At 52.5% G+C, this 27,725-nt stretch overlaps 1 protein-coding gene across 1 annotated transcript; it reads right to left on the bottom strand.

Annotated features, from left to right (window-relative positions):
- Window positions 1–852: 852 nt before the first annotated feature.
- On the bottom strand, window positions 853–22,141 carry LOC140065289 (uncharacterized). Its single transcript, XM_072112883.1, has 3 exons — window positions 22,015–22,141; window positions 4,881–4,980; window positions 853–2,127 (listed from the first exon to the last, which is right to left on the bottom strand). Exons 2-3 carry the CDS (start codon window positions 4,954–4,956, stop codon window positions 1,157–1,159), a joined length of 1,047 nt encoding a protein of 348 aa, XP_071968984.1. The 5' UTR covers window positions 4,957–4,980; window positions 22,015–22,141; the 3' UTR covers window positions 853–1,156.
- Window positions 22,142–27,725: the final 5,584 nt, after the last annotated feature.

Consider the following 27,725-nt stretch of genomic DNA (forward strand, 5'->3'; position numbering starts at 1 on the left):
GCCTCGGATGTGTGTATCTGTAAGTAATGGAGAATATATACAGCCATGAATCCAGAGACGGAATTTCTTTAAGCAAAACAATCGGAAGCTTTGAAGTGGAGCCGCCGCGTAACACGCAATCTCCTCATTCTGCACAGAACTGAAAGCCAAATAAATCTGTAATTTCCTTCCCAAAATACAGAGGCACCAGACCAAGGTAAGTACCAGGCAGATGGAGCCGCGAGGTGTGTGCCTACCTGCATCCAAATGAGGGCGAGCCGCCCCGCGGGGGTCATTCACCCTACACAGACACAGGATCATAGGGGGGGGGAAGGGCGGGAGAGGATCACCCACATCAAGAGGAGGAGCAGGATGGGGGTGATGATCATGAGAAAGATGATACTGAAGATGATGAGGAGGATCGATTGATACAGATGAAGCAATTGGATCACCAATCCATCTGTCTGCATGAGGTAAGGTGTAAGTACTAGAGAGGTAAGTGATGAGGATAAAGATCCCCGGGCATAAGAAAATGCTGGATTTCTGCAGCGATCCGATAGAACTGAGGTCCAGGATGACCTTCCAGTATAAGGCGAGACGCTCTGATCGCTCCACTATTCATAATCTGCATTGTCAGGGATGGGGCTCCGAGCCTCATTCTGATGTATGATGCAAGGAGTCCCAAACTGCATCACTGACACTGTAATCAGGTGGACAAGGTGCGGCGTCTCCAGGGTCACTAGGGATTAATGCAAAAAAGTGAGCCAACCCGAGAGAGGAGAAGACGAGCAGCCCAGGTGGTGCGCAGCTCCCCCACCCTCTGCGGGGGCCATTGTAAGGACGCCTCCATATGCCGTGAGACACGATTACACATTTTATTTTCTAGAATTTTATTTTTTTAGTGACAAATATTGGACATTTTACACCAAATATTACTTTCTATAATACAGAAGTGCAATACATATGGACCTCGGGGCAGGACCCTCCATGGACCAGGGCCTGTCAGACAACACAGAGTAACACAGGGGAACAGCTCCCCTAGTGGCCACCGCTGCCTTCTGCCTGACAGCCGGCGCCTGGTCTTGTCTCTGGGGGTACAGTCCAGTGCAATGGGGTCTACATTCCCATGATGTACAGAGGGCAGTGCCGTGTTGGTGGTCTCTTCTTTGGAGCCGGCTCACAGCTCCCCCCTGGCGTGCTGTATGTAGTGCTCATGGAGACCCCCTTCCTGTGTGAACTTTACTCCGCACTCAATACATTTATACTCTCGCTTTCTCTCCCAGGGGTCCCTTCCCTTGCGGTGAGTCTGGAAATGGCGTCGGTAGTTGGACGCTTGGCTGAAACTCTTCTCACAAAGGCTACAGGGGAAGGGCCTCTTGCCGGCGTGGATGGCCCGGTGCCTCTGGTAATTGGAGCGCTGGTTGAAGCTCTTGCCGCACTGTTGGCACTGGAAGGGTCTCTCTCCCGTGTGGATGCGGAGATGGCGCTTGTATCGGGAGGAGAAGAAGAATGTCTTTCCGCAGATGGGACAGGCGTGAGGCTTCCGAGAAATGTGCAGCTTCCGGTGCTTCTCGAAGGTGCGTTGGGCGGGAAACCTGCGTCCACAATCCTGGCACTGGAAGGGCTTGGGATCCTCGTGCACCCACTGGTGGACGCGAAGGGTCTCTAGCTGTGTGAAGGCCTGTGGGCACTCCGGACATCGGTACGGACGTTCCCCAGTGTGAATCCGGAGGTGGCGGGACAATTTGGCCGAGCAGTTGAAAGCTTTCCCGCACCAGACGCACACGCGATCCTTACGATGAGCTCGTTGGTGTTTTCGGAAGGCCGTCTGATTGGGCAGCTGTTTGCCGCATTGTGCGCACTGGTAGCCGTGTTTTCCTGTGTGTTGTTCATGGTGACCGTGCAAATCCAGGAGCCAGCAGAAGCGGCGCCCACAGTCGGAGCAGGAATACGGCTTCTCGCTTCCTCCAGTCGCCCCGGCGCGGGCCACGTCGCAGTCTTTGCAGGTGTAGGACAGGTCTGCCGCGTGGTTGCGTTGATGCAATCTGTGCGCCCGGAGAGTTTGGAAAGTCCGTCCACAGTCGGTGCACGGGGGAGGTGGAGAGTCCTCGGGGGTCATGTGGGCATCTGAAAGGTCCTCCAAAGGTTCTGCAGCAGTGAACAGGGAAGATCGGTTACAATTCATCCCAATACTGAACGGCTCATCAGGACATTTTACATGTAGCTTCATGTTCTAGCAGTAGATTTACGCTACTGAAATCTGACAAGAATGTGCCATAAAGATCAGACTACAAACTACTGAGTGTAGTCTGTTACCATGGAGACACAAACAGTTGTAGCAAACTGTAGTTTACAAATAAACTGCTGCAGTAAACGAGCCTTCCAATGGATTTTGTTACGAGATATCAGAATTCTGCGGATGTGCACGGAGCTGTATACACAAAACGGCTGAAGATACATGCGGATACGATGGTAAATAAGCTGGCGATGCTGGGGACAGGGATAATTTCTGCCGTTCACCGCACTGCAGGCCACTACAGTCAGCCCGCTCTTAGCCTGATATGGCTGATAACAGGGAGCAGTAGCCACCACAGAGCAGGCTGAGCTGCGGATGCATTTACATTCGGAGCACGGGACCTTTATGAATCAGGCAGATTCGCCTGTAATTTGCCTGTGATTTGCATCTCTGCGTCGCTGCTTATCTGAAGCGATACTTCAGAAAGTAAAGTGATAGCGCCCCGCCCCGCCGAAAACAATCCGTCCCCGGTGACATCACGCTCTCTGATGATATCTATAAACAGAGACATGAAGGATTTAGGACGACGTCTTTGTATAAATGTCGCGGTGGAATTAACGCCTTTTCTCCGTCGAGATCTGCAGCCGGGATGATAATAAGAACAGCTTGCAATTATCCTCGTCACAATGTGCCAGCGCAGCAGAATGACAAATCATTCATGTTAATCTAGGAGGATGTGTATGTGTATGTCAGCCCGTGCAATGTAAGGGGGCTGCGGGCTGGGCCCCCTATGGTTATATGTGCGTGTGTGTATTGGGCTGGGCCCCCTATGGTTATATGTGCGTGTGTGTATTGGGCTGGGCCCCCTATGGTTATATGTGCGTGTGTGTATTGGGATGGGCCCCCTATGGTTATATGTGCGTGTGTGTATTGGGATGGGCCCCCTATGGTTATATGTGCGTGTGTGTATTGGGATGGGCCCCCTATGGTTATATGTGCGTGTGTGTATTGGGATGGGCCCCCTATGGTTATATGTGCGTGTGTGTATTGGGATGGGCCCCCTATGGTTATATGTGCGTGTGTGTATTGGGATGGGCCCCCTATGGTTATATGTGCGTGTGTGTATTGGGATGGGCCCCCTATGGTTATATGTGCGTGTGTGTATTGGGATGGGCCCCCTATGGTTATATGTGCGTGTGTGTATTGGGATGGGCCCCCTATGGTTATATGTGCGTGTGTGTATTGGGATGGGCCCCCTATGGTTATATGTTGGTGTGTGTATTGGGATGGGCCCCCTATGGTTATATGTTGGTGTGTGTATTGGGATGGGCCCCCTATGGTTATATGTGCGTGTGTGTATTGGGATGGGCCCCCTATGGTTATATGTGCGTGTGTGTATTGGATGGGCCCCCTATGGTTATGTGTGCGTGTGTGTATTGGGATGGGCCCCCTATGGTTATATGTGCGTGTGTGTATTGGGATGGGCCCCCTATGGTTATATGTGCGTGTGTGTATTGGGATGGGCCCCCTATGGTTATATGTGCGTGTGTGTATTGGGATGGGCCCCCTATGGTTATATGTGCGTGTGTGTATTGGGATGGGCCCCCTATGGTTATATGTGCGTGTGTGTATTGGGATGGGCCCCCTATGGTTATATGTGCGTGTGTGTATTGGGATGGGCCCCCTATGGTTATATGTGCGTGTGTGTATTGGGATGGGCCCCCTATGGTTATATGTGCGTGTGTGTATTGGGATGGGCCCCCTATGGTTATATGTTGGTGTGTGTATTGGGATGGGCCCCCTATGGTTATATGTTGGTGTGTGTATTGGGATGGGCCCCCTATGGTTATATGTGCGTGTGTGTATTGGGATGGGCCCCCTATGGTTATATGTGCGTGTGTGTATTGGGATGGGCCCCCTATGGTTATATGTGCGTGTGTGTATTGGATGGGCCCCCTATGGTTATATGTGCGTGTGTGTATTGGATGGGCCCCCTATGGTTATATGTGCGTGTGTGTATTGGATGGGCCCCCTATGGTTATATGTGCGTGTGTGTATTGGATGGGCCCCCTATGGTTATATGTGTGTGTAGGTGTGGATGGGCCCCCTATGGTTATATGTGTGTGTAGGTGTGGATGGGCCCCCTATGGTTATATGTGTGTGTATTGGATGGGCCTCCTATGGTTATGTGTGTGTATGGACTGGGCCCCCTATGGTCATGTGTGTGTGTGTGTTGGGCCCCCTATGGTTATGTGTGTGTGTTGGGCCCCCTATGGTTATGTGTGTGTGTTGGGCCCCTATGGTTATGTGTGTGTGTTGGGCCCCTATGGTTATGTGTGTGTATTGGATGGGCCCCTATGGTTATGTGTGTGTATTGGATGGGCCCCTATGGTTATGTGTGTGTATTGGATGGGCCCCTATGGTTATGTGTGTGTATTGGATGGGCCCCTATGGTTATGTGTGTATTGGATGGGCCCCCTATGGTTATGTGTGTGTATTGGATGGGCCCCCTTTGGGTATGTGTGTGTGTGTGTGTTGGGCCCCCTATGGTTATGTGTGTGTGTGTATTGGATGGGCCCCCTATGGTTATGTGTGTGTGTGTGTGTTGGGCCCCTATGGTTATGTATGGGTCCTCCTACAGTCGCTGGCCAGAAGGTAGACTCACCTGGGGTTGTAGGCAGCTGCTCTTCAGACTTCCCGTCCCAATGGGATTCGTCCTTCTCGTACACAGACATTTCCATAGAGTAATGATGCCGGAGGGACGTCTAGAAAGAAGAGGAGGATGAGAGTTATTCTCCACGTTATGGAGGGGACCAGGAGAGGTCAGGACACCCTGGTCTACAAGTCCGGAGCAGGTCCATATAACGGGTATGTCTATGGGGTCGGGGTGGTCCTGGTGCCAGCTATGGAGACTAATGACCATGTGCCCCGGTGAGCACAGAGCACGGATCATCCATATCCAGCACCGACCCAGCGGAGATGATGCCGCTCATACCTGGGCGCTTCACCAGCCGTTTACAAAATACATTGTACCCCGAAACATTGCTGAACAGGAAATATTTATGCTCCATATAATCCCGGGAGGAGTTCATGTTGCGGGTTCCCTTGTGATGGCCGTAGGCAGTCGCCCCCCCGGGTCTGTATCGCACCTCTCTGGGGTAGGTAAATAGGATAAGTCCCACCCCCATTGCACTTTCTATGGTGCAGATTCTGGACGGGGATTGGGCTGGACCTATAGGGAAGCTCGGTGACGATACACCTTGTAATGGCAGCCATTAGCGGTTGTCAGATCACATCCATCACCCGTGTAGGGACAGATAAGAAGTGGGGGGCCGTGACAGCCCCGGACCCCGCAGGGCGAATAGACGTTATTTCAGGCCGTCAGTCAGAAGCGACACAAATCCTTAGGAGTGAGAATTAATAAATCAGGAAACAAAATTACATCCGGGGAAAGAATATATAGAAAAAAATCATTCAATGCGTCACCAGACAAGAGCGGGGAACGGCAAAACACGTCACATGAAGAGGAGAAGCGTCTGACACTGGGCTGTCATACTGCACCCACTGATTAACCCTTCACATTCACCCAAGCCCCCCATGTGTCCCCCAGCTTCCCGGTGCACTGGACCTCCGACCGCTGGTGCCCCCCATCCAACAAGGTCCAACAAGAGGAATGAAAACCCAATGTTCCATAAACTGGATGGAAAAGTCACCTTTGTACAGTGCCCGGAGCAGTCCTGTAACGCGTAGCGATGAGTGGACCCGAACTGCATTGCTGTAGGTGCAGGTTGGATCTTGGGTGCAAACACTGACGCGCACCAGCCTCTGCGCACCAGCCTCTGCGCACCAGCCTCTGCGCACCAGCCTCTGCGCACCAGCCTCTGCGCACCAGCCTCTGCGCACCAGCCTCTGCGCACCAGCCTCTGCGCACCAGCCTCTGCGCACCAGCCTCTGCGCACCAGCCTCTGCGCACCAGCCTCTGCGCACCAGCCTCTGCGCACCAGCCTCTGCGCACCAGCCTCTGCGCACCAGCCTCTGCGCACCAGCCTCTGCGCACCAGCCTCTGCGCACCAGCCTCTGCGCACCAGCCTCTGCGCACCAGCCTCTGCTGGTTTTTCTTTGGCTCCCGATGATCTTATTCTGGAGCCAAGATCCTCTGGAAAAAGAGAAGCTTTCCAGGTGGCATCTAAAGGGTGTTACAGGGGGGAAAGGTGAGAGTTCGGCTTCAGTACAAGATTGGGTTTGGGTCGGCTCATCCCAATTAACAAAGCCGCTTTACCATCTTCACCGACCGCAGCTCCAGGAATCCTTCGATAGACGTCTCTACCAATTCTGCTGAAGTGCGAATTTTCCCAACTGCCCCCCCCCACCCTTCCTGAGTAATTAATCTCTAGTGTCAGATGGGTGTGGCCAGGCTCTATGCTCCGGACCACCCATCTGACTAAAAAATAACACGTTAGCTACTGATACATCTGCAATCTGTTGGCTAGAAATGCCAGAGTCCGGTGTCTACCCAAGGCTCATAAATACCCCCCCCCCTATCGGATGTAAACCACAATGAGCCCCAGGTAGTGATGACATCATCGCCGCTCGCTTTCTTTGGTTCCCGTAAAAATATTTCAGTAGAACGTGTCCTGCGCTGAATACAAAGACTCGAGGCGGGAGCCTTCCAGAAATCCATCACAGTCCTATTACATATAAAGCCGCCATCCTCCCCGCGCCTCCGAGTACTTCACGTTCCATCGCCTCGGCCACGTACAATGTAAATCCGGAGCATTATTCTCATGATGGAATACTGAATGACGGTCTCCGATTGATCCAGTGACTGTGTGGCGCCTGTACGCGGAGCTATGGATTCCTCAGCTTGGGCTCTGTTCACATTCCAGCCTTCAGTCCGATGTGTAATTACAGCTCAGGTTCCGCATCCGATACGTTTCGCTACATTAATAAATGGGAGACACTAGTTAAAGCTTCAGTCTGCAGCAGGGACCCCGACTCTGTGCCCTGCGCTTACAGGTTACAGGGCAGCAAACGTTGGATCAGGGCGATACCCGTCATGATAATGATTTGTATTGTTTATTTCTATATCAGTTCTAAGGGCAATTTACATTTTTTTTTCTGTTTACACATATTTAGCCCCCCCTAGGGTACTTAAACCCTAGGGGGGTCTGATTGCTTCTGCTATATGCTGCAATGCTACTGTATTGCAGTAATTGGCCATTGTGCTACTGATCCGGTCCTTAAAGATCAGGCAGAGTAACTGATTGTTGCCCTCCGTGAGGTCACATGGGGGTGGCGAGATAATCAAAGATGGCGGCTGCAATTTACATGCAACCACTAAATAAATACATAGTTTACACCCTCCATCAGCGTCTGGTTGTTACTGGTGGGTGTTTGCTGTAATATGCAGCAAGCGCCCACCTTATATTGAGAGGTCTCTGGGTACGAGCCCTCTCCATACACCGAATAATAGCACGGCACTCGTCAGGAACAGGTTAATGAAGACCGCTCACCAGAATTTTACCCCTCACACCAGTATCATCTGCTTGTAAATGGGTTACAGGTCCCCCCCAAACCACCTAAAATTATCTGCCACTGGACCTTAATTATAACCGAGTATGCACGAGTCAGCTTCTGAAGAAAAGAGTCAAGTTTTCTCCAGGATGCCTGTGAGCCCCGACTCCTTATTTTGACTGAGAGCTCTGACACCAGAACATAATCACAGTCCTGGGTATAACTTGATGATTTTAGGGAGCCCGATCCTGTTATTCTGTGGATAGCCGCCAACGCTGCATCTCTGGCCGACTAGCGGGCAGCACATAAGGGAGGCTTGTACACCGCGCACCCCTGGTAGCAGTCATAGCCGCCTCTTCCCAATAACAGGACTGAGGCGGCGGCTCTTGTGCCGGTCACAATACAGAAGATTTATCCGGATACTTGTGCTCCTTATGGCTTCACATCACACAGGTCCTGGTGAGGAGCGGCACCAGGCGTCGCGTCTAATTACAGCTGGGACGACAGTGAGAAATACATCACCGCGACATTAACATTCCCCGGCTAATCCTCGCTGCTGTCTGCCGGCTTGTCAATAACACCGGCTCACGGCGGCCGCTAAGCAAATGTTATCCCGCTAAATGGGGAGCGGGCGCATTACCCTCACACCTCCCCCGCCCCCGCTAATCACCGCTAAATGGGGAGCGGGCGCATTACCCTCACACCTCCCCCACCCCCGCTAATCACCGCTAAATGGGGAGCGGGCGCATTACCCTCACACCTCCCCCGCCCCCGCTAATCACCGCTAAATGGGGAGCGGGCGCATTACCCTCACACCTCCCCCGCCCCCGCTAATCACCGCTAAATGGGGAGCGGGCGCATTACCCTCACACCTCCCCCGCCCCCGCTAAACACGACTAAATAATTACCAATATAAAAGAATCCGCCACCTTCTCCCCGGACTCTCGGGTCAGGTACCGCACCAGCGCGCAGACGGGATTAGGGTCATGGCACACCTGGCGTTTTGGACATATTTTTGGGCGTTTTTTTTAAGCAGTCCGTTAAAGCCGCCCGCGCCATTAGCTCTCCCGGGACCAAAAGTGGCCCCCGCCAATAGCTCCCCCCGGGACCAAAAGCGGCCCCCGCCAATAGCTCCCCCCGGGACCAAAAGCGGCCCCCGCCAATAGCTCCCCCCGGGACCAAAAGCGGCCCCCGCCAATAGCTCCCCCCGGGACCAAAAGCGGCCCCCGCCAATAGCTCCCCCCGGGACCAAAAGCGGCCCCCGCCAATAGCTCCCCCCGGGACCAAAAGCGGCCCCCGCCAATAGCTCCTCCCGGGACCAAAAGCGGCCCCCGCCAATAGCTCCCCCCGGGACCAAAAGCGGCCCCCGCCAATAGCTCCCCCCGGGACCAAAAGCGGCCCCCGCCAATAGCTCCCCCCGGGACCAAAAGCGCCCCCCGCCAATAGCTCTCCCCGAACCAAAAGCGGCCCCCGCCAATAGCTCCTCCCGGGACCAAAAGCAGCCCCCGCCAATAGCTCCCCCCAGACCAAAAGCAGCCCCCGCCAATAGCTCCTCCCGGGACCAAAAGCAGCCCCCGCCAATAGCTCCTCCCGGGACCAAAAGCGCCCCCGCCAATAGCTCCCCCCGGGACCAAAAGCAGCCCCCGCCAATAGCTCCCCCCAGACCAAAAGCGGCCCCCGCCAATAGCTCCCCCCAGACCAAAAGCGGCCCCCGCCAATAGCTCCCCCCGGGACCAAAAGCAGCCCCCGCCAATAGCTCCCCCCGGGACCAAAAGCAGCCCCCGCCAATAGCTCCTCCCGGGACCAAAAGCGGCCCCCGCCAATAGCTCCCCCCGGACCAAAAGCGGCCCCCGCCAATAGCTCTCCCCGGACCAAAAGCGGCCCCCGCCAATAGCTCCTCCCAGGACCAAAAGCGGCCCCCGCCAATAGCTCCCCCCAGACCAAAAGCGGCCCCCGCCAATAGCTCTCCCCGGACCAAAAGCGGCCCCCGCCAATAGCTCCCCCCAGACCAAAAGCGGCCCCCGCCAATAGCTCTCCCCGGACCAAAAGCGGCCCCCGCCAATAACTCCCCCCGGACCAAAAGCGGCCCCGCCAATAGCTCCCCCCGGACCAAAAGCGGCCCCCGCCAATAGCTCCCCCCGGACCAAAAGCGGCCCCCGCCAATAGCTCCCCCCAGACCAAAAGCAGCCCCCGCCAATAGCTCCCCCACGGACCAAAAGCAGCCCCCGCCAATAGCTCCCCCACGGACCAAAAGCAGCCCCCGCCAATAGCTCCCCCTGGACCAAAAGCGGCCCCCGCCAATAGCTCCCCCCAGACCAAAAGCGGCCCCCCGCCAATAGCTCCCCCGGACCAAAAGCGGCCCCCGCCAATAGCTCCCCCCGGACCAAAAGCGGCCCCCGCCAATAGCTCCCCCCAGACCAAAAGCAGGGCAGAGGCCATGATGGGAGAGGCAGAGTCACAGAGTAATAATCCCTGGATACACGACTCTCCTTATAAAATCTTTAAACGTTATAATACTCCAGGACCTTCTAGACCAGTGATGGGGAACCTTTTAGAGGCCGAGTGCCCAAACTACAACAAAGTCCCGCTTATTTATCGCAGAGTGCCAACACAGGAATGTAATTAGTGATTTATACTCCCTTCTCTGTCACCGTTCTCATTGATACCAGCACCTGAGGCACCAATAAAGCAGGAAATAGTCCCAGGTACCTCTATGCACAGCAAGTCCTGGGCTGTCTGGGACTGCAGGAAGATACCTGGACTCCTCTCTGGTGATGGCCTGGGTGCCCACAGAAAGGGCTCCGAGTGCCACCTCCACCACCAGTGCCATAGGTCAGCCATCACTGGTATAGAACATCATGTACCTACCTCCGGAGTGGCTGCAGGTGTATGCGCAGGACGCAGTATTTGTTGGGGTGTGTTACATTATTTCTATTATAACAGGCGCTGTGCCGCGGCTCCGGTGTGTATGCGCCGACCATCCACAGTCCCAGCGCGGCGCGGCCGCCATCATCTCCTCCGCTCAGCCATGAAATCTTGAATATCTTATTCCGTCCAGTCCGGACGTTAATCTCCTCCTCATCCGCGCGATTTATGAGCCGTCACTAGAAGAGAAGAAAGCGGGTCCTGCGGCGGGTGCAGAGGGCGATGCGCGGCGAGGTCGGCCGCCCGGGGTAATGACTGCATTTCACGGATCAGTGGGAAGCAGAATGCATGATGGAGGGGCCGGCACTGGCCGGGGCGCAACCGATTACTCCACATTCACACCTGAGCTGCTCCCAAAACTGACGCCATAGAGAGAACGAGGCGCCTTCTCTAGGTTGTGTCACTTCTTTAAATATTTGACCAACATTCTCTATTATTCAGCTCAGGGCTGGGTACATTCCCAGTCACAGTGACTCCCCCACAGCAGCCAATAGTCACAGTGACTCCCCCACAGCAGCCAATAGTCACAGTGACCCCCCCCCCACAGCAGCCAATAGTCACAGTGACTCCCCCACCCACAGCAGCCAATAGTCACAGTGACCCCCCACAGCAGCCAATAGTCACAGTGACCCACCCCCCCAGCAGCCAATAGTCACAGTGACCCCCCCCCACAGCAGCCAATAGTCACAGTGACCCCCCCCCACAGCAGCCAATAGTCACTGCGACCCCCCCACCCACAGCAGCCAATAGTCACAGTGACCCCCCACAGCAGCCAATAGTCACAGTGACCCCCCCCACAGCAGCCAATAGTCACAGTGACCCCCCCCCCCCCACAGCAGCCAATAGTTACAGTGACCCCCTCACAGCAGCCAATAGTTACAGTAACCCCCTCACAGCAGACAATAGTCACATTGATTAAGAGCACGGACGTGCTCGAAGCGCGTAGGCGATTCACTACCACCCGTGATGTTTTAAAGAAACCTTAATAAAATGTCGACATTTTAAGAAGATGTGCCTCGTCTTTCCACCTTTTTGAAGCTCAATAGTCACATTGACCCCCCCCCCCCACAGCAGCCAATAGTCACAGTGACCCCCCCACAGCAGCCAATAGTTACAGTGACCCCCCACAGCAGCCAATAGTTACAGTGACCCCCCACAGCAGCCAATAGTCACAGTGACCCCCCCCCCACAGCAGCCAATAGTTACAGTGACCCCCCACAGCAGCCAATAGTCACAGTGCCCCCCCACAGCAGCCAATAGTCACAGTGACTCCCCCACAGCAGCCAATAGTCACAGTGACCCCCCCCCCCACAGCAGCCAATAGTTACAGTGACCCCCCCCCCCACAGCAGCCAATAGTTACAGTGACCCCCCCCCCCCCACAGCAGCCAATAGTTACAGTGACCCCCTCACAGCAGACAATAGTCACATTGATTAAGAGCACGGACGTGCTCGAAACGCGTAGGCGATTCACTACCACCCGTGATGTTTTAAAGAAACCTTAATAAAATTTCGACATTTTAAGAAGATGTGCCTCGTCTTTCCACCTTTTTGAAGCTCAATAGTCACATTGACCCCCCCCCCCCCCCACAGCAGACAATAGTCACAGTGACCCCCCCACAGCAGCCAATAGTTACAGTGACCCCCCCACAGCAGCCAATAGTCACAGTGACCCCCCCCCCCCACAGCAGCCAATAGTTACAGTGACCCCCCACAGCAGCCAATAGTCACAGTGACCCCCCACAGCAGCCAATAGTCACAGTGACCCCCCACAGCAGCCAATAGTCACAGTGACTCCCCCACAGCAGCCAATAGTCACAGTGACCCCCCCCCACAGCAGCCAATAGTCACAGTGACTCCCCCACAGCAGCCAATAGTCACAGTGACTCCCCCACAGCAGCCAATAGTCACAGTGACCCCCCCCCACAGCAGCCAATAGTTACAGCGACCCCCCACAGCAGCCAATAGTCACAGTGACTCCCCCACAGCAGCCAATAGTCACAGTGACTCCCCCACAGCAGCCAATAGTCACAGTGACCCCCCACAGCAGCCAATAGTTACAGTGACCCCCCACAGCAGCCAATAGTTACAGTGACCCCCCACAGCAGCCAATAGTCACAGTGACCCCCCACAGCAGCCAATAGTCACAGTGACCCACCCCTCCACAGCAGCCAATAGTCACAGTGACCCCCCCCTCCACAGCAGCCAATAGTCACAGTGACCCCCCCCCCAGCAGCCAATAGTCACAGTAACCCCCCCCCCACAGCAGCCAATAGTCACAGTGACCCCCCCCCCACAGCAGCCAATAGTCACAGTGACCCCCCCCCCACAGCAGCCAATAGTCACAGTGACCCCCCCCCCCCCCACAGCAGCCAATAGTCACAGTGACCCCCCCCCCACAGCAGCCAATAGTCACAGTGACCCCCCCCCCCCCCCACAGCAGCCAATAGTCACAGTCAGGGCCGATTCTAGCATATTTGCTGCCTGAGGCGAATATTAAAATGCTGCCCCGCCCCCCCCCCCCCCGCTCCCTGTTAAGTAAATCCTTAAACTTTACTAACAACCCTACAGACAGCTCCCTGACACTGTGTGACTGACTACAGGATCTGAGAGTCATTAGTGGAATCTAGTACCTTATAGATGACAATCTCTTCCATCAGGAGGACTTTATTCCGGGTTCTCCAATCCATGACGTATCAAAGGTGAATTCACGGCCGGATATCTTCAGCTCCGTGCAGCATCTCCACCCGGCGCCCCTAAAAATACCACAGTCACTTACAGTGTGAAGTCTCCTGGAAAACAACACTGCGCTCCTAAATAATATATACCCCTCACAACACAACTGACCGCACTCTCCCCACATATAACACATCCCTTCAATATCCCTGCTCTCATATATTTAAAGGCCTCGTTATTCACCACCCAATTAAATTATATACAGCTCCCATATACAGATCCCCTACAGCTTAAATAAAATCTTGCCCCACATATACAGCCCCCTCCCAGCTTAGTAATATACTGTATCCCATATACAGCCCCCTCCCAGCTTAGTAATATACTGTATCCCATATACATCCCCCCAGCTTAGTAATATACTGTATCCCATATACAGCCCCCCAGCTTAGTAATATACTGTATCCCATATACATCCCCCCCAGCTTAGTAATATACTGTATCCCATATACATCCCCCCTGCTTAGTAATATACTGTATCACATATACAGCCCCCCAGCTTAGTAATATACTGTATCCCATATACAGCCTCCCAGCTTAGTAATATACTGTATCCCATATACATCCCCCCAGCTTAGTAATATACTGTATCCCATATACAGCCCCCCAGCTTAGTAATATACTGTATCCCATATACAGCCCCCCAGCTTAGTAATATACTGTATCCCATATACAGCCCCAGCTTAGTAATATACTGTACCCCATATACATCCCCCCAGCTTAGTAATATACTGTATCCCATATACATCCCCCAGCTTAGTAATATACTGTACCCCATATACAGCCCCCCAGCTTAGTAATATACTGTACCCCATATACAGCCCCCCAGCTTAGTAATATACTGTATCCCATATACAGCCCCCAGCTTAGTAATATACTGTATCCCATATACATCCCCCCAGCTTAGTAATATACTGTATCCCATATACAGCCCCCCAGCTTAGTAATATACTGTATCCCATATACATCCCCCAGCTTAGTAATATACTGTATCCCATATACAGCCCCCCAGCTTAGTAATATACTGTATCCCATATACATCCCCCCAGCTTAGTAATATACTGTATCCCATATACAGCCCCCAGCTTAGTAATATACTGTATCCCATATACATCCCCCCAGCTTAGTAATATACTGTATCCCATATACATCCCCCCAGCTTAGTAATATACTGTACCCCATATACATCCCCCCAGCTTAGTAATATACTGTATCCCATATACAGCCCCCCAGCTTAGTAATATACTGTATCCCATATACAGCCCCCAGCTTAGTAATATACTGTACCCCATATACAGCCCCCCAGCTTAGTAATATACTGTATCCCATATACAGCCCCCTCCCAGCTTAGTAATATACTGTATCCCATATACATCCCCCCAGCTTAGTAATATACTGTATCCCATATACAGCCCCCCAGCTTAGTAATATACTGTATCCCATATACATCCCCCCAGCTTAGTAATATACTGTATCCTATATACATCCCCCCCAGCTTAGTAATATACTGTATCCCATATACATCCCCCCAGCTTAGTAATATACTGTATCCCATATACATCCCCCCAGCTTAGTAATATACTGTATCCCATATACAGCCCCCCAGCTTAGTAATATACTGTATACTATATACATCCCCCAGCTTAGTAATATACTGTACCCCATATACATCCCCCAGCTTAGTAATATACTGTATCCCATATACATCCCCCAGCTTAGTAATATACTGTATCCCATATACATCCCCCCAGCTTAGTAATATACTGTATCCCATATACATCCCCAGCTTAGTAATATACTGTATCCCATATACAGCCCCCTCCCAGCTTAGTAATATACTGTATCCCATATACATCCCCCCAGCTTAGTAATATACTGTATCCCATATACATCCCCCCAGCTTAGTAATATACTGTATCCCATATACATCCCCCCAGCTTAGTAATATACTGTATCCCATATACACCCCCCCAGCTTAGTAATATACTGTACCCCATATACACCCCCCCAGCTTAGTAATATACTGTATCCCATATACATCCCCCCAGCTTAGTAATATACTGTACCCCATATACAGCCCCCCAGCTTAGTAATATACTGTACCCGATATACAGCCCCCCAGCTTAGTAATATACTGTACCCCATATACATCCCCAGCTTAGTAATATACTGTACCCCATATACATCCCCCCAGCTTAGTAATATACTGTATCCCATATACATCCCCCCAGCTTAGTAATATACTGTATCCCATATACATCCCCCCAGCTTAGTAATATACTGTATCCCATATACAGCCCCGCAGCTTAGTAATATACTGTATCCCATATACAGCCCCCCCAGCTTAGTAATATACTGTATCCCATATACATCCCCCAGCTTAGTAATATACTGTATCCCATATACATCCCCCCTGCTTAGTAATATACTGTACCCCATATACAGCCCCCAGCTTAGTAATATACTGTATCCTATATACAGCCCCCCCAGCTTAGTAATATACTGTATCCCATATACAGCCCCCCAGCTTAGTAATATACTGTTTCCCATATACAGCCCCCAGCTTAGTAATATACTGTATCCCATATACATCCTCCCAGCTTAGTAATATACTGTATCCCATATACATCCCCCCAGCTTAGTAATATACTGTATCCCATATACAGCCCCCAGCTTAGTAATATACTGTATCCCATATACATCCCCCCAGCTTAGTAATATACTGTACCATATACATCCCCCCAGCTTAGTAATATACTGTATCCCATATACAGCCCCCAGCTTAGTAATATACTGTATCCCATATACAGCCCCCTCCCAGCTTAGTAATATACTGTACCCCATATACATCCTCCCAGCTTAGTAATATACTGTATCCCATATACAGCCCCCAGCTTAGTAATATACTGTATCCTATATACATCCCCCCCAGCTTAGTGATATACTGTATCCCATATACATCCCCCCAGCTTAGTAATATACTGTATCCCATATACACCCCCCCCAGCTTAGTAATATACTGTACCCCATATACACCCCCCCCAGCTTAGTAATATACTGTATCCCATATACAGCCCCCCAGCTTAGTAATATACTGTATCCCATATACATCCCCCAGCTTAGTAATATACTGTATCCCATATACAGCCCCCCAGCTTAGTAATATACTGTATCCCATATACATCCCCCAGCTTAGTAATATACTGTATCCCATATACAGCCTCCCAGCTTAGTAATATACTGTATCCCATATACAGCCCCCAGCTTAGTAATATACTGTATCCCATATACATCCCCCCAGCTTAGTAATATACTGTACCATATACATCCCCCCAGCTTAGTAATATACTGTATCCCATATACAGCCCCCAGCTTAGTAATATACTGTATCCCATATACAGCCCCCTCCCAGCTTAGTAATATACTGTACCCCATATACATCCTCCCAGCTTAGTAATATACTGTATCCCATATACAGCCCCCAGCTTAGTAATATACTGTATCCCATATACAGCCCCCCCCAGCTTAGTAATATACTGTTTCCCATATACAGCCCCCAGCTTAGTAATATACTGTATCCCATATACATCCTCCCAGCTTAGTAATATACTGTATCCCATATACATCCCCCCAGCTTAGTAATATACTGTATCCCATATACAGCCCCCAGCTTAGTGATATATAATATATAGCACCCCCCCCCCAGTATAAAATAATGATAGCCCCAAATCCCTAAATAAAATATAGCATCCCCTCCCCCTAGTATAAAATAATTATGTCCCCAAATAATATATATAGCACCCCCCCCCCCCTAGTATAAAATAATTATGGCCCCAAATAATATATATAGCATCCCCCCCCCCTAGTATAAGATAATTATGGCCCCAAATAATACATATAGCATTCCCCCCCAGTATAAGTATGGCCCCAAATAATACATATAGCACCCCCCCCCCTAGTATAAGATAAGTATGGCCCCAAATAATATATATAGCACCCCCCCCCTAGTATAAGATAAGTATGGCCCCAAATAATACATATAGCACCCCCCCCCTAGTATAAGAGAAGTATGGCCCCAAATAATACATATAGCACCCCCCCCCCCTAGTATAAGATAAGTATGGCCCCAAATAATACATATAGCATCCCCCCCCCCCCCTTAGTATAAAATAATTATGGCCCCATATGATATCTATAGTGTCCCCCCCTCCCCCAGTATTAAACGTTTTCTAGCCCTATATAGTACCCCCCCTCCCAGTATAACATGAAACCTCCCCACATTTAATTAAAGTACATGAAAAATAATAAAATCATACTCACCTGCAGGCAGCTGCTCCCCCGGCGCGGCTCCGGTCTTCACGCGGCCTTCACTCCGGTCTTCCTGTGAGCCGCGGCTCCGCACAGTGACACAGGCGCATGACGTTATGACGCCTGTGTCACTGCTTAGGACGGAGCGCGCAGCTGCCGGAAAGGCGCTGCGTCGCTCCGCATATAAATCGCGCCTGTGTCTTAAAGAGACAGGCGCGATTTATTTAGCTGGTGGGCGATTCGGGCGTTAATGGACGCCCGAATCGCCCACTTTAGAGCGGCAAATTTCGCCGCCCTTTACAGGGACCCGCATTCTGCCGCCTGAGGCGAGATTTTCATCTCGCCTCATGGCAGATGCGGCCCTGGTCACAGTGACCCCCCCCCCCACAGCAGCCAATAGTCACAGTGACCCCCCCCCCCCACAGCAGCCAATAGTCACAGTGACCCCCCACACAGCAGCCAATAGTCACAGTGACCACCCCCCCCCCACAGCAGCCAATAGTCACAGTGACTCCCCCCCCCCCCACAGCAGCCAATAGTCACAGTGACCCCCCACACAGCAGCCAATAGTCACAGTGACCACCCCCCCCCCCCACAGCAGCCAATAGTCACAGTGACCCCCCCCCCACAGCAGCCAATAGTCACAGTGACCCCCCCCCCCACAGCAGCCAATAGTCACAGTGACTCCCCCCCCCACAGCAGCCAATAGTCACAGTGACCCCCCACACAGCAGCCAATAGTCACAGTGACCACCCCCCCCCACAGCAGCCAATAGTCACAGTGACCCCCCCCCCACAGCAGCCAATAGTCACAGTGACCCCCCCCCACAGCAGCCAATAGTCACAGTGACCCCCCCCCCACAGCAGCCAATAGTCACAGTGACCCCCCACACAGCAGCCAATAGTCACAGTGACCACCCCCCCCCACAGCAGCCAATAGTCACAGTGACCACCCCCCCCACAGCAGCCAATAGTCACAGTGACCACCCCCCCCCACAGCAGCCAATAGTCACAGTGACCCCCCCCCCACAGCAGCCAATAGTCACAGTGACCCCCCCCCCCACAGCAGCCAATAGTCACAGTGACCCCCCACACAGCAGCCAATAGTCACAGTGACCACCCCCCCCCCCCCCACAGCAGCCAATAGTCACAGTGACCCCCCCCCCACAGCAGCCAATAGTCACAGTGACCCCCCCCCCCCACAGCAGCCAATAGTCACAGTGACCCCCCCCCCCCCACAGCAGCCAATAGTCACAGTGACTCCCCCCCCCCCACAGCAGCCAATAGTCACAGTGACCCCCCACACAGCAGCCAATAGTCACAGTGACCACCCCCCCCCACAGCAGCCAATAGTCACAGTGACCCCCCCCCGCAGCAGCCAATAGTCAAAGTGACCCCCCCCCACAGCAGCCAATAGTCACAGTGACCCCCCCCCCCACAGCAGCCAATAGTCACAGTGACCCCCCCCCCCACAGCAGCCAATAGTCACAGTGACCCCCCCCCCCACAGCAGCCAATAGTCACAGTGACCCCCCCCCCCACAGCAGCCAATAGTCACAGTGACCCCCCCCCCACAGCAGCCAATAGTCACAGTGACCCCCCCCACAGCAGCCAATAGTCAGTGACCCCCCCCCAGCAGCCAATAGTCAGTGACCCCCCCCCCACAGCAGCCAATAGTCACAGTGACCCCCCCCCCACAGCAGCCAATAGTCACAGTGACCCCCCCCCCACAGCAGCCAATAGTCACAGTGACCCCCCCCCACAGCAGCCAATAGTCACAGTGACCCCCCCCCCCACAGCAGCCAATAGTCACAGTGACCCCCCACACAGCAGCCAATAGTCACAGTGACCCCCCCCCCCCCCACAGCAGCCAATAGTCACTGCGACCCCCCCCCCCCCAGCAGCCAATAGTCACAGTGACCCCCCACACAGCAGCCAATAGTCAGTGACCCCCCCCCCAGCAGCCAATAGTCAGTGACCCCCCCCCCACAGCAGCCAATAGTCACAGTGACCCCCCCCCACAGCAGCCAATAGTCACAGTGACCCCCCCCCCCACAGCAGCCAATAGTCACAGTGACCCCCCCCCCAGCAGCCAATAGTCACAGTGACCCCCCCCCCACAGCAGCCAATAGTCACAGTGACCCCCCACACAGCAGCCAATAGTCACAGTGACCCCCCCCCCCCACAGCAGCCAATAGTCACTGCGACCCCCCCCCCCCCCCAGCAGCCAATAGTCACAGAGACCCCCCCCCCACAGCAGCCAATAGTCACAGTGACCCCCCCCACAGCAGCCAATAGTCACAGTGACCCCCCCCCACAGCAGCCAATAGTCACAGTGACCCCCCCCACAGCAGCCAATAGTCACAGTGACCCCCCCCCACAGCAGCCAATAGTCACAGTGACCCCCCACACAGCAGCCAATAGTCACAGTGACCCCCCCCCCCCCACAGCAGCCAATAGTCACAGTGACCCCCCCCCCCCCAGCAGCCAATAGTCACAGTGTCCCCCCACACAGCAGCCAATAGTCAGTGACCCCCCCCCCAGCAGCCAATAGTCAGTGACCCCCCCCCCCACAGCAGCCAATAGTCACAGTGACCCCCCCCCACAGCAGCCAATAGTCACAGTGACCCCCCCCCCACAGCAGCCAATAGTCACAGTGACCCCCCCCACAGCAGCCAATAGTCAGTGACCCCCCCCCCAGCAGCCAATAGTCAGTGACCCCCCCCCCACAGCAGCCAATAGTCACAGTGACCCCCCCCCACAGCAGCCAATAGTCACAGTGACCCCCCCCCCACAGCAGCCAATAGTCACAGTGACCCCCCCCCCACAGCAGCCAATAGTCACAGTGACCCCCCCCCACAGCAGCCAATAGTCACAGTGACCCCCCACACAGCAGCCAATAGTCACAGTGACCCCCCCCCCCCACAGCAGCCAATAGTCACTGCGACCCCCCCCCCCCCAGCAGCCAATAGTCACAGTGACCCCCCACACAGCAGCCAATAGTCAGTGACCCCCCCCCCAGCAGCCAATAGTCAGTGACCCCCCCCCCACAGCAGCCAATAGTCACAGTGACCCCCCCCCCACAGCAGCCAATAGTCACAGTGACCCCCCCCCACAGCAGCCAATAGTCACAGTGACCCCCCCCCACAGCAGCCAATAGTCACAGTGACCCCCCCCCACAGCAGCCAATAGTCACAGTGACCCCCCACACAGCAGCCAATAGTCACAGTGACCCCCCCCCCCACAGCAGCCAATAGTCACTGCGACCCCCCCCCCCCCAGCAGCCAATAGTCACAGTGACCCCCCCCCCACAGCAGCCAATAGTCACAGTGACCCCCCCCCACAGCAGCCAATAGTTACAGTGACCCCCCCCCACAGCAGCCAATAGTCACAGTGACCCCCCCCCCACAGCAGCCAATAGTCACAGTGACCCCCCCCCACAGCAGCCAATAGTCACAGTGACCCCCCACACAGCAGCCAATAGTCACAGTGACCCCCCCCCCCCCCACAGCAGCCAATAGTCACAGTGACCCCCCCCCCCCCCAGCAGCCAATAGTCACAGTGACCCCCCACACAGCAGCCAATAGTCAGTGACCCCCCCCCCAGCAGCCAATAGTCAGTGACCCCCCCCCCACAGCAGCCAATAGTCACAGTGACCCCCCCCCACAGCAGCCAATAGTCACAGTGACCCCCCCCCCACAGCAGCCAATAGTCACAGTGACCCCCCCCACAGCAGCCAATAGTCACAGTGACCCCCCCCCACAGCAGCCAATAGTCACAGTGACCCCCCACACAGCAGCCAATAGTCACAGTGACCCCCCCCCCCCCCACAGCAGCCAATAGTCACAGTGACCCCCCCCCCAGCAGCCAATAGTCACAGTGACCCCCCACACAGCAGCCAATAGTCACAGTGACCCCCCACACAGCAGCCAATAGTCACAGTGACCCCCCCCCCCACAGCAGCCAATAGTCACAGTGACCCCCCACACAGCAGCCAATAGTCACAGTGACCCCCCCCCCCCCCACAGCAGCCAATAGTCACAGTGACCCCCCCCCCAGCAGCCAATAGTCACAGTGACCCCCCACACAGCAGCCAATAGTCACAGTGACCCCCCACACAGCAGCCAATAGTCACAGTGACCCCCCCCCCCCCGCATCATGAGGGGCAGCTCCCTATGTAATAGCAGACAGCACGCGACTGGGGTCTGGTGGTTTCCCCCGTCATGTTCCCTATCAGTAAGCAGTGGGGGGGTCTTAACCTCAAACCCCCCCCCAAAGCATGACGTCACAGCCCCCGGTCACGTGACCATCCTCCGCCTCACCTCGCCCCTCCGGGCAGCCTCAGGGGTCAGAGGTCAGCGCCTGAACGCCGTTTCCATCACAACCAAAACGCACAGACAGATGATCAGCCGGAGGGGGGAGGAGTCAGCGCCGTCCCTGGCCATGACGTCAGCTTTATAGCAGACAGGAATCTGGCCGTATCACGTGACCGTCCGGCCGCGGCCGCCATCTTGGTGGAGGCATTTCCTCCACATAAATGAAATCCCTATAGTCAAACCTGGAGTCTCCCTCCATGAGAGACCAACATAGAAATATCATAGAAACATCATACAAATATCATAGTAACATCATACAAATATCATACAAATATCATAGTAATATCATACAAATATCATACAAATATCATACAAATATCATAGTAATATCATACAAATATCATAGTAATATCATACAAATATCATAGTAATATCATACAAATATCATAGTAATATCATACAAATATCATAGTAATATCATACAAATATCATAGTAATATCATACAAATATCATAGTAATATCATACAAATATCATACAAATATCACAGTAATATCATACAAATATCATACAAATATCATACAAATATCATACAAATATCACAGTAATATCATACAAATATCATACAAATATCATAGTAATATCATACAAATATCATACAAATATCATAGAAACATCATACAAATATCATACAAATTTCATGGCTCCAGGGCAGTAAATTAAGAGCGTTTCCATCTGCGTTTTTACCACACACACAAAAAAATGTCTGCAATGTGTTTGTCTTGCGGTGGAGTCGCCCTTAAAGGGATCTTCTCATCTGGACATTTGCATTTATTCCATCCTCATACATACACATTTCTTCAATTGGATGTTGGACGTTAATGACCCAAAAATGTATCCATGTTGTCCCTTAGTGATGACCCCGTGTGTATATGACCCCCGCACCCTGCAGCGGGGACCACCCATGCCCCGTTTCCGGCTGCGGGACATTTCATATACATAAACTATTTGTGTATTTGTGCTATGCCTCCAGCATCAGTGGTCGTATCCAAGGGCAGCCACCTCATTTGTAAGTGATAACGTGACCACATTAATGGTAAATTATCTTCACATTTTTGTAATAACATCCAAATGAAGGAATGTATGAATATGGCAGATCAATTACACTAAATGTGAATGTGCAGAAGAGAAGGCCCCTGTAAAGTGTGCCGCCCCTTTAAGATAACAATGATTTTAGAGGATGATGAATGTGGGAAAGCTGGGTGGCTGCTCGCTGTATGAGGGCTCTGCCAGCAGCGAGCACAGAAAGGCGATCACACGCGCAGATTTCAAATTAAAACCAGGAAGAATCGACCAAAGGATTAAAAAGAATATAGATGGACCTGGGGGTTTGATTTACTATGTGAGTTTGTTGTCCATAGACCTCCCAATCTTTAAAGGCGAGAAATAGCGATGAAAGACGGAACATTTTTAGTGCCCTAAGCCACACCTTTTGCTCCGCCTCTGAAACAGCCGTTGCAAAGAAGAGCCATTAAAAGGTGCGAACCTACAGACTGCAGCCAGTGTTATGTATTGTCCCTGGAGAGATGTGTAATCAGACCTCACACTGCTGTGCTCTGTGCTCTCTGCAGCCAGTGTTATGTATTGTCCCTGGAGATATGTGTAATCAGACCTCACACTGCTGTGCTCTGTGCTCTCTGCAGCCAGTGTTATGTATTGTCCCTGGAGAGATGTGTAATCAGACCTCACACTGCTGTGCTCTGTGCTCTCTGCAGCCAGTGTTATGTACTGTCCCTGGAGAGATGTGTAATCAGACCTCACACTGCTGTGCTCTGTGCTTTCTGCAGCCAGTGTTATGTATTGTCCCTGGAGAGATGTGTAATCAGACCTCACACTGCTGTGCTCTGTGCTCTCTGCAGCCAGTGTTATGTATTGTCCCTGGAGAGATGTGTAATCAGACCTCACACTGCTGTGCTCTGTGCTATCTGCAGCCAGTGTTATGTATTGTCCCTGGAGAGATGTGTAATAAGACCTCACACTGCTGTGCTCTGTGCTCTCTGCAGCCAGTGTTATGTATTGTCCCTGGAGAGATGTGTAATCAGACCTCACACTGCTGTGCTCTGTGCTCTCTGCAGCCAGTGTTATGTATTGTCCCTGGAGATATGTGTAATCAGACCTCACACTGCTGTGCTCTGTGCTCTCTGCAGCCAGTGTTATGTATTGTCCCTGGAGAGATGTGTAATCAGACCTCACACTGCTGTGCTCTGTGCTCTCTGCAGCCAGTGTTATGTACTGTCCCTGGAGAGATGTGTAATCAGACCTCACACTGCTGTGCTCTGTGCTTTCTGCAGCCAGTGTTATGTATTGTCCCTGGAGAGATGTGTAATCAGACCTCACACTGCTGTGCTCTGTGCTCTCTGCAGCCAGTGTTATGTATTGTCCCTGGAGAGATGTGTAATCAGACCTCACACTGCTGTGCTCTGTGCTATCTGCAGCCAGTGTTATGTATTGTCCCTGGAGAGATGTGTAATAAGACCTCACACTGCTGTGCTCTGTGCTCTCTGCAGCCAGTGTTATGTATTGTCCCTGAAGAGATGTGTAATCAGACCTCACACTGCTGTGCTCTGTGCTCTCTGCAGTCAGTGTTATGTACTGTCCCTGGAGAGATGTGTAATCAGACCTCACACTGCTGTGCTCTGTGCTCTCTGCAGCCAGTGTTATGTATTGTCCCTGGAGAGATGTGTAATCAGACCTCACACTGCTGTGCTCTGTGCTCTCTGCAGCCAGTGTTATGTATTGTCCCTGGAGAGATGTGTAATCAGACCTCACACTGCTGTGCTCTGTGCTCTCTGCAGCCAGTGTTATGTATTGTCCCTGGAGAGATGTGTAATCAGACCTCACACTGCTGTGCTCTGTGCTCTCTGCAGCCAGTGTTATGTATTGTCCCTGGAGAGATGTGTAATCAGACCTCACACTGCTGTGCTCTGTGCTCTCTGCAGCCAGTGTTATGTACTGTCCCTGGAGAGACGTGTAATCAGACCTCACACTGCTGTGCTCTGTACTCTCTGCAGCCAGTGTTATGTACTGCCCCTGCAGAGATGTGTAATCAGACCTCACACTGCTGTGCTCTGTGCTCTCTGCAGCCAGTGTTATGTATTGTCCCTGGAGATATGTGTAATCAGACCTCACACTGCTGTGCTCTGTGCTCTCTGCAGCCAGTGTTATGTATTGTCCCTGGAGAGATGTGTAATCAGACCTCACACTGCTGTGCTCTGTGCTCTCTGCAGCCAGTGTTATGTACTGTCCCTGGAGAGATGTGTAATCAGACCTCACACTGCTGTGCTCTGTGCTTTCTGCAGCCAGTGTTATGTATTGTCCCTGGAGAGATGTGTAATCAGACCTCACACTGCTGTGCTCTGTGCTCTCTGCAGCCAGTGTTATGTATTGTCCCTGGAGAGATGTGTAATCAGACCTCACACTGCTGTGCTCTGTGCTATCTGCAGCCAGTGTTATGTATTGTCCCTGGAGAGATGTGTAATAAGACCTCACACTGCTGTGCTCTGTGCTCTCTGCAGCCAGTGTTATGTATTGTCCCTGAAGAGATGTGTAATCAGACCTCACACTGCTGTGCTCTGTGCTCTCTGCAGTCAGTGTTATGTACTGTCCCTGGAGAGATGTGTAATCAGACCTCACACTGCTGTGCTCTGTGCTCTCTGCAGCCAGTGTTATGTATTGTCCCTGGAGAGATGTGTAATCAGACCTCACACTGCTGTGCTCTGTGCTCTCTGCAGCCAGTGTTATGTATTGTCCCTGGAGAGATGTGTAATCAGACCTCACACTGCTGTGCTCTGTGCTCTCTGCAGCCAGTGTTATGTATTGTCCCTGGAGAGATGTGTAATCAGACCTCACACTGCTGTGCTCTGTGCTCTCTGCAGCCAGTGTTATGTATTGTCCCTGGAGAGATGTGTAATCAGACCTCACACTGCTGTGCTCTGTGCTCTCTGCAGCCAGTGTTATGTACTGTCCCTGGAGAGACGTGTAATCAGACCTCACACTGCTGTGCTCTGTACTCTCTGCAGCCAGTGTTATGTACTGCCCCTGCAGAGATGTGTAATCAGACCTCACACTGCTGTGCTCTGTGCTCTCTGCAGCCAGTGTTATGTACTGTCCCTGGAGAGATGTGTAATCAGACCTCACACTGCTGTGCTCTGTGCTCTATGCAGCCAGTGTTATGTATTGTCCCTGGAGAGATGTGTAATCAGACCTCACACTGCTGTGCTCTGTGCTCTCTGCAGCCATTGTTATGTATTGTCCCTGGAGAGATGTGTAATCAGACCTCACACTGCTGTGCTCTCTGCTCTCTGCAGCCAGTGTTATGTACTGTCCCTGGAGAGATGTGTAATCATACCTCACACTGCTGTGCTCTGTGCTCTCTGCAGCCAGTGTTATGTATTGTCCCTGGAGAGAAGTGTGATCAGACCTCACACTGCTGTGCTCTGTGCTCTCTGCAGCCAGTGTTATGTATTGTCCCTGGAGAGATGTGTAATCAGACCTCACACTGCTGTGCTCTGTGCTCTCTGCAGCCAGTGTTATGTATTGTCCCTGGAGAGATGTGTAATCAGACCTCACACTGCTGTGCTCTGTGCTCTCTGCATCCAGTGTTATGTATTGTCCCTGGAGAGATGTGTAATCAGACCTCACACTGCTGTGCTCTGTGCTCTCTGCAGCTAGTGTTATGTATTATCCCTGGAGAGATGTGTAATCAGACCTCACACTGCTGTGCTCTGTGCTCTCTGCAGCCAGTGTTATGTACTGTCCCTGGAGAGATGTGTAATCAGACCTCACACTGCTGTGCTCTGTGCTCTCTGCAGCCAGTGTTATGTATTGTCCCTGGAGAGATGTGTAATCAGACCTCACACTTCTGTGCTCTGTGCTCTCTGCAGCCAGTGTTATGTATTGTCCCTGGAGAGATGTGTAATCAGACCTCACACTGCTGTGCTCTGTGCTCTCTGCAGCCGGTGTTATGTACTGTCCCTGGAGAGATGTGTAATCAGACCTCACACTGCTGAGCTCTGTGCTCTCTGCAGCCAGTGTTATGTACTGTCCCTGGAGAGATGTGTAATCAGACCTCACACTGCTGTGCTCTGTGCTCTCTGCAGCCAGTGTTATGTATTGTCCCTGGAGAGATGTGTAATCAGACCTCACACTGCTGTGCTCTGTGCTCTCTGCAGCCAGTGTTATGTATTGTCCTGGAGAGATGTGTAATCAGACCTCACACTGCTGTGCTCTGTGCTCTCTGCAGCCAGTGTTATGTATTGTCCCTGGAGAGATGTGCAGTCAGACCTCACACTGCTGTGCTCTGTGCTCTCTGCAGCCAGTGTTATGTACTGTCCCTGGAGAGATGTGTAATCAGACCTCACACTGCTGTGCTCTGTGCTCTCTGCAGCCCTGTGTATTAAACTATCCATATGCATTAGCAGGTTTAGCTATATACTGTAGCAGTGATTTAGAGCAGGAGGTAGGGGCGGGGCAGCATCACAATGCACAGAGCACAGCAGTGTGAGTAATTATAGTCCCACTTGTGCACCCTGACACCCGCCCTGGTAAATGTATATGTTGGGAGCATTACCCGGGTCTGTGAGGGATCGGCCAGATCCGCTGTGTCCGCGCTCCTCTCACATCTGCAGTTCTGGTACAATCACAGGTTTGGTCACCGGA

Source organism: Engystomops pustulosus, chromosome 6, assembly GCF_040894005.1.
Source record: "Engystomops pustulosus chromosome 6, aEngPut4.maternal, whole genome shotgun sequence".
In the NCBI taxonomy this organism is placed as follows: domain Eukaryota; kingdom Metazoa; phylum Chordata; class Amphibia; order Anura; family Leptodactylidae; genus Engystomops; species Engystomops pustulosus.

What these genes read in the sequence shown, in the direction of transcription:
- LOC140065289 (XM_072112883.1), bottom strand. Translation starts at nt 4,956, where the DNA reads ATGGAAATGTCTGTGTACGAGAAGGACGAATCCCATTGGGACGGGAAG. An exon ending in GCAGCTGCCTACAACCCCAG is followed by an intron (nt 2,128 to 4,880) that starts GTGAGTCTACCT and finishes TCACTGCTGCAG; the next exon opens with AACCTTTGGAGGACCTTTCA.